The sequence below is a fragment of the Microtus oregoni genome, unplaced genomic scaffold, assembly GCF_018167655.1.
Source record: "Microtus oregoni isolate MIOR12 unplaced genomic scaffold, Mior012 000005F_ref0000423, whole genome shotgun sequence".
Taxonomy (NCBI): Eukaryota; Metazoa; Chordata; class Mammalia; order Rodentia; family Cricetidae; genus Microtus; species Microtus oregoni.
In genome coordinates this window covers 1529670-1543492 of record NW_024543064.1, presented here as the reverse complement: position 1 = coordinate 1543492, position 13823 = coordinate 1529670, and the positions used below count along the sequence as shown (strand labels likewise).

Sequence of the window (13823 nt, the reverse complement as noted above, 5' to 3'; positions counted from 1 at the left end):
CCAGAGGACATACCCTTGCAATTCGGAGCCAGTCTTCTGAGAAGCTTGGGGAGGCCAGTGTTCTCGTACCAAGCACAGAATAGTACTGTGCCTGCACGCCGGTATCACTTTGCCCCAATCATGCTGGAGTCGGTGTAAGACCAGTTCCTGTAAGCTTGGAGCTGATCACATGCTTCTCTCTCTCTCTCTCTCTCTCTCTCTCTCTCTCTCTCTCTCTGTCGTGCACACCCATACGAGTACACACACACGCCATCATGGCATTCTATGTGTTTGTTATTGGACATCCAGGCTCCTAATTTTCAGCCTGAGTTTCTCTGTATTCCAAAAGAAATTGAGAAACAAAATTGGTAAGCAAGCGAGAACCCTTTTCTCTCTACCATGTGTGTGGCAGCATTACAGTTTATAGAAAACCACCAGACAAAAGTCAGAGGATATGTAGATTTTGCTATGAGACTGAATCGCTTGGCTCCTGGGGAAAGGCAACTGTGTTCTCAGCAGGCTGCCTCCCGTTGCCTCTCTTAGCAGCATGGGTGGTCTGTTATAATTTCCTAAGTAAGAGTTACATACAGGCAAGGCATTATGGTTTGTTTCTGATCATAAAAATGGCCAGGTTGTAAACAGAGACTGCTCATTCATTTCCCATCGCCCCAGATCCGAATAATTATGCGGAAACTATATCAATTACAACACTGCTTGACCAATGACTCAGGTGTATTTCTAGCTAGCTCTTACATCTTGAATTAACCCATTTCTAATAAACTGTGTCACCATGAGGCTGTGGCTTACTGGTAAGGTTCTGGCATTTTCCTCCTTCAACAGTTATATGGCATCTCCTTGACTTCACCTACTCTCTATATATATATCTCTTCCAGCCTGGCTATATTTCGCCCTGCCATAGGCCATAGTAGCTTTATTCATTAACCAATAAAAGCAACACATATACAGAAGGCCATCCCACATCATCCCCCCTTTTCTGTCTAAATAAAAAAAGGTTTTAACTTTAACATAGTAAAATTACATATAACAAACCTGTATCAAGCAAGAATTACAGTTACAATATTAGGTCTATTTGTATCTCTGGCAAAATTAAAGAAAATGTTCTATCTATTTTATCTTTGTGAGTTTAAAGTTTCATCTCTAATTTGTCCTTTATCATAACTAAGGAAAACTATAATAACTCTTTGACTTCAACTCCATCAAAGACTCCAGAAGGATATAATATTACCTAAGTAAACAGGAAGTGCATTGTAAGCAACTTCCAAAGTTCTAGAATTGACAGAGACATCTTGCTGCCTGGACAGTCATCCAAAGTTCTTTTGTAATGTTGAGGCATCCATATTCAGCCTATAGGCCCTTAGTATCTGGCAGACTTTTCCATGAAGCAGGAAATTTGAAAGACTTTTGCCTATTTTGGCAGTTTGTCAGTCACTTTCTTCTGTGTCCTGCAGAATGTCTGGCAGACTCATGAAGCAAGAACCCTAAAATACTGTCTCACCTTTCCTTTCTTTCTTTCTTTTTTATTCCTTCCTTCCTTTCTTTTTTTTTTTTTTTTTTTTTTTTTTTTTTGGAGCCTGTCCAGAAACTAGTTCTTGTAGACCAGGATGGCCTCAAACTCACAGAGATCCGCCTGCCTCTGCCTCCTGAGTGCTGGGATTAAAGGCATGCGCCACCACCGCCCAGCTTGTCTTACCTCTCTCACCTCTTTTGGCAAGTTCAGCAGTCATTTTTCTACAGGTCCTGCATGTCCAGTTCATAAAACATACAATTAAGCAGTCCAGGCAAGAGCAGTTTCGGCCCAAATGGCTAGCAAACTCCACAAGAAGACTCTTTGATGCCCATCTTCCTCTTGAAGTAATTAGTGCTGCCAGAAGCAGACGTGTCTCACTGTCAAGAAAAGTCTAAGTTCTTAAAACACTTTAAATGCCATATTCTGTAGGTCTTTGGAGTGTTGAAGATTATCTATCTAACTGAAATATATCTCTATATATCTAGAAAACCTACCTAACAATTAAAAGTTTGATTATCATAGATGACTACTAATCTGTATTTCTTATTATATATATATATATTATATATTTTAAAATGAGCTGCTCAAACACAATACCTTATACACAATGTAGCAAAATCGACCTTAAATTTGTATCAATAGACCAAGATCAATACCAATGCAAAGTATTCATCTCTGTATCATATTCCCTTATATTTTTATAAATTAACTTTGACCATTAATCATTTATAACCACCCCTTTTAAAATGAAAATAAACATTTATAAACAATTATTTTGGGGGCTGGGCGGTGGTGGCACACACCTTTAATCCCAGCACTCGGGAGGCAGAGAGAGACGGATCTCTGTGAGTTTGAGGCCAGCCTGGTCTACAAGAACTAGTTCCAAGACAGGCTCCAAAGGAACACAGAGAAATCCTGTCTCAAAAAACCAAAAAAATAAAAAATTACTTTTGGGAATTTGTGCGTAGTTTTCTCCAAACCACTTCCTGCTGTTTGTTGGGTGAAGTATTTTTAGGGTTCACAGAGACTTTTCATGGGGGTCTTCTTGTTCCATCAAATCACATTAGCCTGGAAGGAATCCACAGGTTCCATCCTCTGGAAACAAAAGCAGAACCTGTTTTGCGAAGCAACATATCCTTAGACTCAAATTTTGAAGTCAAGATCCCTTTTTGTTGGTTTAGCTTAACAGCCCCCACAATCAAATGTCTCTCTGCAATTAGCCCATTAACAGTAAAAAGTTCAAAGAAAATACAATAATATACATAATCCAGACTCTCTGTGTATATTCCATCTTTATGTGGCTTATTTTTTAACTCTTACTTTTTAATATTTATTTTATTTTATTGTCTTTTCTCCTTTAATCTATGACTGCCTATACTCTTGTCTATATTCTTTTTCTTCTCTCTCCCAAGCCTATGTATATTTTTTAAACACACTGTGACCCATTCAGAAGTTCATTTTTGTCTGAGTCTGTCTTTATTGCATATCTGTAATCATTTTCTAACCAGGAGCACCTTTTTTATTTTAAATGCTAAGAAGGTGTGGCCAGGACCAACTCCTCTACCCTGCCTGTTCGCTCCACCCAGTCCAACATGGCAGAGGCATGTTCACCGCCTCTGCGGACCATACTCACCACCCCAGCTCCAGGGACTCAGCGGGTCTATGGACCCCATTTAAATGCAAGCCTCCTACAAGAGTCAGAGCTGTTTGTGCTTGCCTCTAGCAAACAGCCCACCCAAGAAAATGCTGCTATCAAGAAGCTGTGCTTAACTCTGTTCTTTTGTGTCTAGAATTCCTTCCCAAGCTCTCAGGTTTTATGTGGACGTGGTTGCCCCACGTTGGTGCACCATTTATAAACAGAGACTGCTCATTTATTTCCCAGCCGCCCAGACCCAAATAATCACATGAAACTATATCACTTATAACACTGCTTGACCAATAGCTCAGGTCTATTTCTAGCTAGCTCTTACATCTTGAATTAACCCATTTCTGTTAAACTGTATCACCACGAGGCTGTGGCTTACCAGGTAAAGTTCTGGTGTCTTCCTCCTTCCACAGCTACTCTCTATAGATACCTCTTCCAGCCTGGCTATATTCTGCCCTGCCATAGGCCAAAGTAGCTTTATTCATTAACCAATAAAAGCAACACATATACAGAAGGCCATCCCATATCACCAGGAAACAGTGGTGCATGCCTTTAATCCCAGCCCTCAGGAGGCAGAGGCAGGCATATCTCTGAGTTCAAAGCTATCTATACAAAGAAACCCTATCTCAAAACAAACAAAAAACGAAAAGAAAAAGGAAATAATCAGCAGTGGCAATGGTGGTGCACATCTTTAATCTTGGGAGTTGGGAGACAGGCAGGCAGATTTCTGAGTTCAAGGCTAGCCTTGTCTACAGAACAATTTACAGGTCAGCCAGGACTACACAGACAAAAAAGAAGAAATGGCCATATTTTTTTAGAAAACCTAAGCACAGAAAAGTGCTTGGTCTAGACTTTTCCAGTGTCCGGGCTTCCTGGATTTTTTCAGTTTGTCAATTCTGCCTGCGCAGTACACTAGAGGGCTTTTCCTATCTACTGGCTACCAAAATATTCTCATTTTCTGTTGTTTTCTTTTTAATTGTTTTTTCTGTTCATTCTGAGGCACAGTCTTGCTATATAGCTCAGACTGGCCTTGAACCTGAATCCTTTTGTTTGAGCCTCCCAAGGGCACCACTGTACCCAGGGCCTGTACCTGTTAGGCAAATGCTCTACAACTAGGCTATATCCTTAGCACCTTTCACGTTTTGTTTAGTGTTTTTATCACACAGACCTGACTATCCTAGAACTGGCTGTGTAGACCAGGCTAGTCTCAAACTCTCAGATCTACCTACTTCTGCCTCCTGATCGCTGGGATTAAAGGGGCGAACCACCCCCACACCCAAACTCCCCACCCCCACCCCCGCACCACCACGAAGGATTACCTTCCGGTAAGCAGACATCTAGAGCTATTGTCAGAGCTATCCGAAGAGCATCTATATTTCCCCCCTAAGATTTACTTTTCTTTATACGCATTGGTGTTTTGCCTGCATGTATGAGGGCGCCAGATTCCCTGGAACTGGAGTTACAGATAATTATGAGTTGCCATTTGGGTGCTGGGAATTGAACCTAGGTCCTCTGGAAGAGCAGCTAGTGCTCTTAACTACTGAGCCATCTTTCCAGCCCCAAGCACCCAATTTTAAGAAAGATGGCTCAAAAGTTAAGAGTGCTTACTGCTCTTGCAGAGGACCTGAGTTGAATTAACAGCCCATAGCTCTGGCTCCAGGGGACCTGACACCCACTCCAGTCTCCATGGGCACTCTTATGCATGGCGGCGTGCGCGCGCGCGCACACACACACACACACACACACACACACACACACGTCCTGTCTCCTCGCGTGGATAGAGGCAAGGTCTCATCTGCACAGCTCATGCCTCTGTGGTCATTTCAACTGAGAAGCTGGCATTCAGAAATGTTTCGGTGGGTTGTTTTGTTTATATGAGTTTCCAGTATGTTGCCCAGGTTGGCTCAGACTCCTGAGTAGCCCGGTTACAGATATGCACTACCATAGCAACTGAGGTTTTCACTCTGAAAAACAAGCCCAACTGGCTGGGTTGCTCTATGGTCATTCCCACTCCCCAGCTGACTGCACGTTGATTTCTCTTACCAGGTCACGGGAAGCTCTTGTTTAAAGATGGAAGTTATTATGAAGGTGAATTTGTGGATGGAGAAATCACTGGGGAAGGCTACCAACACTGGGCCTGGTCAGGTTAGCATTGAACATAGGTGGGCATTGACTGTGTTCCCATAAACGCTCTCAGAGTTTATGAACACACAAAGTGCTGTGTGTAAACAGGGCGCCTCAGGTTCCACCAATGAGAGAATAACAGCCTGCAGGCGGGGGACAAGGCAGTGTGAGCCTACAGCCTGGATGACCTCCATACCTGTGGAAGGCCCACCTAGTGAAAGGCGCCCTGGGGTCTCCTCGCTGGGGCTCTGCACTTACCTCAAAGACAACTTGGTCTTCTCCTTAACACCTAAGTGGAATAAAGAATTATCATCCCAAAGTTACAATTTTCTTCCGTGTTAAAGATATTTTAGGCCAGATGTGGTGACACATGCCTTTCATCCCGACAGTCAAAACAAACAAACAAAAGATATTTCGGCCACGCTGCATCCTTGGATGAGAAAGCTGCTCCATGGCTTCCTTGCCAGTGGCCGGGGGATTTCCTGGTTTCAGGCCTCACAGTAAGCGGGTTGTTGATGCTCAGGGGAACTTTTCTCTTGGGCTTAGCACTGAGTTGTTTTTAAAGAGCTGAGAAAGAAGGCTCATCCTTCACTCTGAACCATCAGTGCCACAGGGAGTTTCCCAGGACAGTCTGCCACCTCAGCCAGGACAGGAAACTAGCCCACTGCGTCGTTTTCTTCCTCACAGTCCAAAGACTAAGGTAGAGACAGACACCAAGCAGGTGTAGTAGCTATACCTTTAATACCCCACTCACAAGGCAAAGGCAGACTGAGCTCTGTGAGTTTGAGGCCAGCTACACATAAAGACAGAATCCTCCATTTGAAAATGGCACCTCAAGGGCTGGAGAGATGGCTCAGAGGTTAAGAGCACTGACTGTTCTTCCAGAGGTCCTGAGTCCCAGCAACCACATGATGGCTCACAGCCATCTGTAATGAGATCTGGCGCCCTCTTCTGGCCTGCAGGCATACATGGAGGCAGAATGTTGTATACATAATAAATCTTTAATATTTATTTATTTATTATGTATACAATATTCTGTCTGTATGCCTGAAGGCCAGTTGAGGGCGCCAGACGTCTTTACAGATGGTTGTGAGCCACCATGTGGTTGCTGGGAATTGAACTCAGGACCTTTGGAAGAGCAGGCAATGCTCTTAACCACTGAGCCATCTCTCCAGCCCCCCATAATAAATCTTTAAAAAAAAAAAAAAGAAAGAAAGAAAAGAAAAAAAAATGGCACCTCAAGGCAAGTGGTGGTGGTGCACACCTTTAATCCCAACACCTAGGAGGGTAGAGGTAGACAGATTTCTGAGTTTGAGGCCAGCCTGGTTTATAGATTGAATTCTATGACAGCCAGCGCTACACAGAGAAGCCCTGTGTCAAAATAACTTTAAAAAAAAAGAAGAAGAAGAAGAAGAAGGAAAGAAAAGAAAGTGGCTTCTCCACTGCCACTGGCTAGGGCATAGCAGAGAAACAGAAAGCAGCTGATTCTCCCTCTTACCTGCACCAGGAAACACCTACTCTGGACAGTTTGTCTTGGGAGAGCCACAAGGACATGGCATCATGAAGTACAAAGCCGGAGGTCACTATGAAGGGGAGCTCCTCCACGGCCTGAGGGAAGGTCTGGTGCCCTGGGGCTCGGGTGGTAGAACCACTAACGTAGTCTGTCTGAATTTAGAGGCTAGAGAAAGACAGGAATTGGCACCCCATCAAGACAGGTCTCCCCGTTTCAGAGTGCTACAGCCATGGTTTGTCCAGATCCACTCTCCCAAGGTCCCAGTGACTCCAAAGGCCTGAGTCAGTCACTTCCTCTGTGGTCTGCAAGCTAAGGGGGATAAGAGGCAGATTGAAGGGGTACCTGTCCCTTTGGGCACTGTGGCAAGTGCCCTGCCCCTCCTGTTAGCCATACCATGTAAATAAACCTCGCAGGCTCCAGTGTGCATGAGTGTAGAGGGAACTTCCTTTTTTTTTCTCCAGGTTTGCTTGAGTTAGGGAACAGAAATATCTCTTAGCCGGGCGGTGGTGGCGCACGCCTTTAATCCCAGCACTTGGGAGGCAGAGGCAGGCGGATCTCTGTGAGTTTGAGATCAGCCTGGTCTACAAGAGCTAGTTCCAGGACAGGCTCCAAAACCACAGAGAAACCCTGTCTCGAAAAAAGCCAAAACAAAAACAAAAAAACAGAAATATCTCTTAGTTTCTGAATTGTCCAGAACCTGAGCCTATTGACAGTTCAACAAGGCCACATCTTCATTGATGATTCCCTGCTCTTTTGGGTTGTCAAGCCTTTCGGGGGGAACTCAGCTGGTCTGGATCAATTTTATCAGCCTTGCTAACTGGGGCACTGGCACTACCTGTCCCTAAATGCATCTACCTCTCTTGTTTGAGCAGGCTTAATCAGCAGGCCTAGGAGTCAGCCTGGCCGCTACAGGGGACCCTGGTACTCAGCCTTCTTCCTGGATTCGGAGCAGGCAGAGCTAACTCCAGGAGGCTAAGGGAGGAAAGCAGAAGGGTCATCACCAGCAGGGAGTGTGGAGTGAAGTTGGTATGTTTTGGTTCCTTCATTAGGACAGGGGTTTCTGGAGGACCAGGATGGGCAGGTGTACCAGGGTTCCTTCCATGACAACAAGAGACATGGCCGTGGGCAGATGATTTTTAAGTGAGTATGGGTCTGGGAGGTACAAGCTGGTGCTTGGGAACGGGAGTAGCCCCCATAACTCCTAGAGTACTGATGGCCTTAGGGCTCTGGGTAGGTAGATTCTGTAGAAGTTACCCCACACCTGCCCTTGAAACAGAAAGTCGCCTCTCCCACTTCTTTCTGTCATTTTCTATTTTGAATAGCAGAAGCCAAACATGTCCTTCCTGCACAGGGCCCAGCATGTTCTGGAAAGTGGGGCCTGTCATAGGGGAGATGGGGTACATGCAGACATGTCCCCGCCTGTCACCAATCCTTCTGAGCCAGCTCTGGCAAGTCAGGAGCTCACAGACCATCTGCTCAGGGCCTATTTTTGCCTTGGCCCCGGTGCGCTTGCTGTGCCTGGTCAGCGGAGTCAGTTTGAGTCACTGAAGCCACCTGGCGCCCACCTGAGGGTCCTGTGCTGTGCCCTCAGGAATGGAGACAAGTACGAAGGTGACTGGGTTCGAGACCAGCGTCAAGGACATGGGGTGCTGTGCTGTGCCGACGGCTCCATTTACGAGGTACTGCGCTTACTGCCATGGGGGAAGGACTGGAAGTCTTGGTGGTGTTTGCCTGTACTTCATCTGGCCATGCCGTGGAGGTACTGAGCTCACATTCAGCTCACCCTCACACCCCACCCGGGGTGCTGTCTTTCCTTGTTTATTAAGTCCTCGTGTGGAATGAGCCCTGTGCTGTGAGTCAGGGTGACAAGGAAGCCTGAGCTCTGTCCACATGTGAGGAATGAGATACTGTGAGTTTTGTGGGCAGAAGACAAGACTGCACTAGTGCCATTAATGAGAAGTGTGAAATTATTGGCCAGGAAAACTGGCACGCTACCAGGAGGGGCACAAGAAGAAACACGGATTACAGCGCAGGGAGGTCCTGAGACAGGGCCGGGCTAGCTCCACCATCTCTGTGCTGACTGCATGCCAACTCCTAGCAGGATGCAGGAGCTTAGGGCCCCTGGAAGCGGGCTTTTTGGCTACTACAGTTGTCACAGGTGAGGCCCCAGCGGGAGGGATCCAAGGCGAAAAGCCCAGGTGTTGCTGCTTGCTGTGATAGTGGCAAGCTCTATTGGGGGTTTCCAACAGGAAGGAAGGACACGCTTAGGCCTCTAGACTCCGAAGTGTCAGAACTGCTTCAGCTGCTAATTTCTTGTTGCGTCACAGGAACCAGGATAGTGTGATTCATATTTTTTCCAGATTTTTCAAGTGGCAGTTAGAGTAACAACTGGAAGGAACAGGCCCCTGAAAGTAGGAAGAGCCCCACCCAGTTCATACAGAACGGGGAAGAAGGGAAGAAGGTCTACGGGGCGGGGGGGGGGTGGGTGGGGGGGGGAGACTCCTATAGGAGATTGCCCAGATGCAGGACGCTCAAAGTGGTCCCTGCTGACTCCTAGAGGCCTTTGGCCCTAGGGAACAAAACCCTCCTACCACAGAGCCCGCCACTCCCTCTGCTGATGCTGGCATTGTGCCCACTGGCTAGGGAGAAATGTTTGGGGCCCGACTCCCTGATGGAAATGGAACGGTGTAGGGCAGCTCCCACAGAACTGCGGGGCCACAGAAGCCTGGCGTGGGTGCCCATGTCTGTTTACAGAACAGAAGAGTTCCGCTTGGGTAAATCTCAGCCCATGACTTAGTAGGGTTCCTATTGCTGTGATAAAACACAATGAGCAAAGGCAGCTTGGGAAGGAAAAGGACTTGTTTAATATTGTACTTCCTGGTAGTAGCCCATCACTGAAGAAAGGTCAGGGTAGGAACCTGGAGGCAGGAGCTGAAGCAAAGGTCTTAAAAGAACGCTACTTACTGGCTTGTTCCCCAAGGCTTGCTCAGCTTTCTTACAGCACCCAGGACCACTGTCCACAGTGAGCTGGCCCCTCCCACATCAATCATTAACCAAGAAAATGTCCTACAGACTTGTCTTCAGGCTGATCCTACGGAGGCGTTTTCTCAATTAAGATTCCCTCTCAGATGATTCTATCTTGTCTCAAGTTGACATAAAACGAGCCAGCAGGACCGGTCTGGTCAGTGCTGTTGGAGTCTGTGGACACTGCTGGCCTAGAAGCTGCCTCTGATCTGGACCTGAGACAGTGCACATCACTGTGTGTGCTGCTATGACCAGTCACCAGTCTGGGCCCTCCCCCTTTAGGGGGTCATCCTCAAAGGACCTGACTTTTATAATATGTCCCAAGCGGGATCAGTGTGCAGTGGTAGTGAGGACCCAAAGAGGTCACTTCTCTCCTGCTTGTCCTGCATCCCGGCAGAGTCCATCATGACTAAGTCCACACTACACAGTGTCTAGTTTCCAGTGAGTGAGACCTGCCAGACCCTATTCCAACCCCTCCACCTGTGGGTTCACATAAACCCCCCACACCTCTCTGAAGGGTTCACGGAAACTCCCTACATCTCTCCGAAGGAGCTGTTTGCTACATTTTGTAAACGGGAAACTGGGGCCCAGACTTTGCTTCCCAGTCCATATACCTGACCCTTCCCTCCCTGGGATTTGGGAAAGGCCTTGTGCCACTGGGTCCCTCCAGAACCCACCCCACTGCTCAGGTATAATGGATAAGCTTCCACGGGCAGCCCAGAAAGTCCCCTTCACACCGCCACCTGCGCCGGAGTGAGAGGCGGCTACGAACTCCCTCCAGCCCTCTTTCCAGAAAACGTTCTGTCCCACAAGTACTCAGACCTCCAGCCCGGCTTCACTGCTAGTCATGACTACTTTCCTGATGGCCACTGACCATCGGTGGCTGGGATCTGTGGGGCCCAGCCCCAGGCCTTTCCTTTCTGAAACCTGAAAATGTGTGGCCTTGGCCAAGAGACATGAATGCCTACTTTCACCACCAACAGTGCAGTATGTCCACCAGGGGGCAGCCCAGATCTGCTCACCAGCGGCAGCCCAGCCTTGGGTCCTTGTTCCAAGTTTGGGTGGGAATGCTCTGGGCCTTAAGGCAAGCAGTTGAGAGGCCTAAATGCCTAAACAGTGAGCACAGACCCTGAGACTGCCACACAGGCTAAAACTGTTGAAACTGCCGTGGCGTTTCCTCCCGGGCCCAGGACTTCGAACTCCACAAAACCCTTCACAAAGCCTTCCTCCCTCAGCTTAATCCTCAGCATTGCCCCCCCCCCCATCCCCAGCACTCTGGGCTGGTCAGCAGGAGACCTGGACAGTGTTTGGAGGAAGGGATATATAGGCCTTTGGCTTTGACTCACAGGCTGCACCAACGGCAATCACATGGGCTAAAGCAGCCACCATCAAGTCCTCAGGAGTGATCAGAGGAGCCACGTCTGGGCATACAGGCCCTAAATTCCACGTTTTTCCAGTGGCCTTGGTAAGGCTAAAGAAAAGTACCTTCAAGGATCTTGTGGACACTGACCAGAAAAGGACACCCAAGGCCAAGAGGAAAGGTGGACATTCTATCCAGTGCCATCTGGAACTCAGAACTGACTGCCAGCCTGAGACAACTTCCCTGACCTGCACTTCTTAGGGGAAAAAAGGTTTCCCATGATGCCTAAGTGAGAGAAGGTGATTACCCAGTCCGTCAGCCTCGTTAGCCAGAGGCAGAGGGTTTCACTAGGCTCTCTAGCTGATGACCATCTCTGCACTGGGTTTTTCCTCACTAGGGGCCACCATCTGCATGGAGTGGAGGACAGAGATGTCAACCAGGAGAGGCCACGAGGCGGGAGGGCTCATGAGACTTGCTTCCCGCAGGCACACTGTTCTTTGTGTTGCCATTAGTCAGACGCAAACAGGAAGTATACCGGCTTGTCCATTTTTAAGTATTTAAAATAGTTCAGTGGCATTAAATGCTTAAATTATTGTGTGGCCTTTGCCACTGTCTATTCAAAACTCATCTATGTAATCAGATTCTGTCCCATTAAACCCAACTCCCCATTGCCCTGGAGCCCCGGCCCCCACCTTTCTTCTGTCTCAGTTAGTTTGACTCCTTTCCTGACCGGCATTTTTCACTGAGCATCATGGCTCAAGCCCATTCTCTCTGAAGCATGTACAGGAGCCTCATTTTGAAGGCCGAGGGGCCATATGTATGCATGTTCCATTTCCCTTGCTCATTCATCTCAACAGACCCTCGAACTGCCCCTTCTCTGAGCATTTGTGTGCGAGCCTGTGGGTAGGAGACCTAGCAGTGGGATAGCTGCATTGTGTGGTAATTGCATTTTTAAGTTTTTATGGAGCTGCCAGATTTTTCCGCAGTGGTTGTACTGTTTGAAGTTCCCAACAAAAACAAACGGAGGCTTCCATTTCTGCATTTCCTAGTGCCCGTCAGAGTTCCCTAGTCACTTACACCGTTAGCCAGTATTCCCACTTAGAGAACAGAAATCCAGACCTGAGCAGATGTTCTAGGAGAAAGGGCTTGGGTCTAGAGACGGTCAGGCAGCTGGCAAGGCAGTCGTGGTAACGTGAGTCCGTCCATCCTCTCCCACAGCGTGGACGTGGATGTCACCTAAAGCTCTGGCTTCCTGAAAATCAGCATTTCCCATAGGGGTTTTCCCAGAGGGCAGCCTGCTGTTTGGCACACCTGTGCACATATGAAACAGGTGGCTAGCCTTATGGGTGTCTTCATCTGCTGCAGTTCCCAGCTTCCCCCTTTGCTGGCACATCTGGAGAGTCTCAGGAGCCTGCATGTCACCAGGCAGATGAAGGCAGGGCCTGTGGCTACCTCCTGTATCACTTGCCTGCCTTCCTGGGGCCAAGAAGCTCCAGGCCAGGATGGAAAAACCATTGACCCAGGCCCGTCTCTACCACTGAAGATCCCGGGAATGTGGGACAATGGAACACTCATGTCCGGGGGTAGCTCCTCAGGAGTTAGCTGCTCCCCACAGTGGCCCCTCCTGGAACCATCACAGCCACAGGCAGTGCACTAGCGCCAGTCCGTGTCCGACAAATATTCCCACTCCACATGCCGAGACCCTAGGAGGATGCAGTCCAGACCAGTCAAATCCAACATCCTGCAGGCCTCCTGTTACTGGACCTGCCATCTCTGCAAGCTGGAAACCGAGCTCCACGACAGTCACAACCCCAGGAGGAGAGCCGAGCCAACCCTTCATAGGTGACATCAGCCAAGGGGAGCAGAAGTCCCAAGGCTTAGCAGCAATCAGTAATAATTATCTCCTCCATGCCATAACATTGTGGAGGCCAACTCACAAAAGGTCTGCAGCATGTTCACCCAGGAAGGACCAAGATGTGCAAGAACAAAGAGGTGAACTTGTGCCCAGGTTGGACTTGCACCCAGATCCACATCTATGGTATGGACACCACAGAGCCACTTCTAGTAAAAGTGTAGGAAGAAAGCAGCTTGAGTTAACTGGAAAATGTTTCCCACACCGAGAGGGACCGAGCGTTTGTTTCCTGCAGCTCACTGTCATAAATGTGGTCCACAGCTGTGGCAGACCAGGGCAGGAGGAGGACTGAGCTCCATTCTCTGGGGTCACTGTGGCAGTCACAGAACAGACTGCTAGACTCTTATCCGCGTGTCCTTTCCCTGTTTGCTGTGTGCTTGCCTGATTTGGGGTGCAAACCTGAGCCCTAAATGACTTGTATAACTTGCTATGTCATTGTCTTCACCCTCTTCGGTCCTATCATATGTATCCATCCTTCCCTGCATGTCAGGCAGCAGCTGGGCAGAGAGGAGGAGAGCAGGTGTCTCTAATACCCTGGGGTTCTGTGGTGACAGTGTGGTGCCCGGCTCCACCTCCCAATGGCTGAGACTCGCAGACTGAGTATTGCCTCTCTGGACGCTCACAACTCTTGGCTCTCAAGTCCAGACCAGTACCTGCCCAGCTGCCTCCTTGGGCTGTGTCACAGGCAGACCCAGACCGTGGAAGGGTGTTGTTATCTGCAAGGAAGCTGCCTGACGC

General features: G+C 48.2%; 1 protein-coding gene across 1 annotated transcript in view; it reads left to right on the top strand.

Moving 5' to 3' along the window:
• LOC121448670 (MORN repeat-containing protein 1-like) overlaps positions 1 to 13823 on the top strand; it is a 55326-nt gene that overhangs the window by 904 nt on the left and 40599 nt on the right. The window contains exons 3-6 of the mRNA XM_041652838.1: positions 5199 to 5297; positions 6784 to 6894; positions 7839 to 7929; positions 8381 to 8468. Of these exons, the coding sequence (XP_041508772.1) occupies positions 5199 to 5297; positions 6784 to 6894; positions 7839 to 7929; positions 8381 to 8468 (389 nt within the window). The remainder of the gene's footprint in view (positions 1 to 5198; positions 5298 to 6783; positions 6895 to 7838; positions 7930 to 8380; positions 8469 to 13823) is intronic.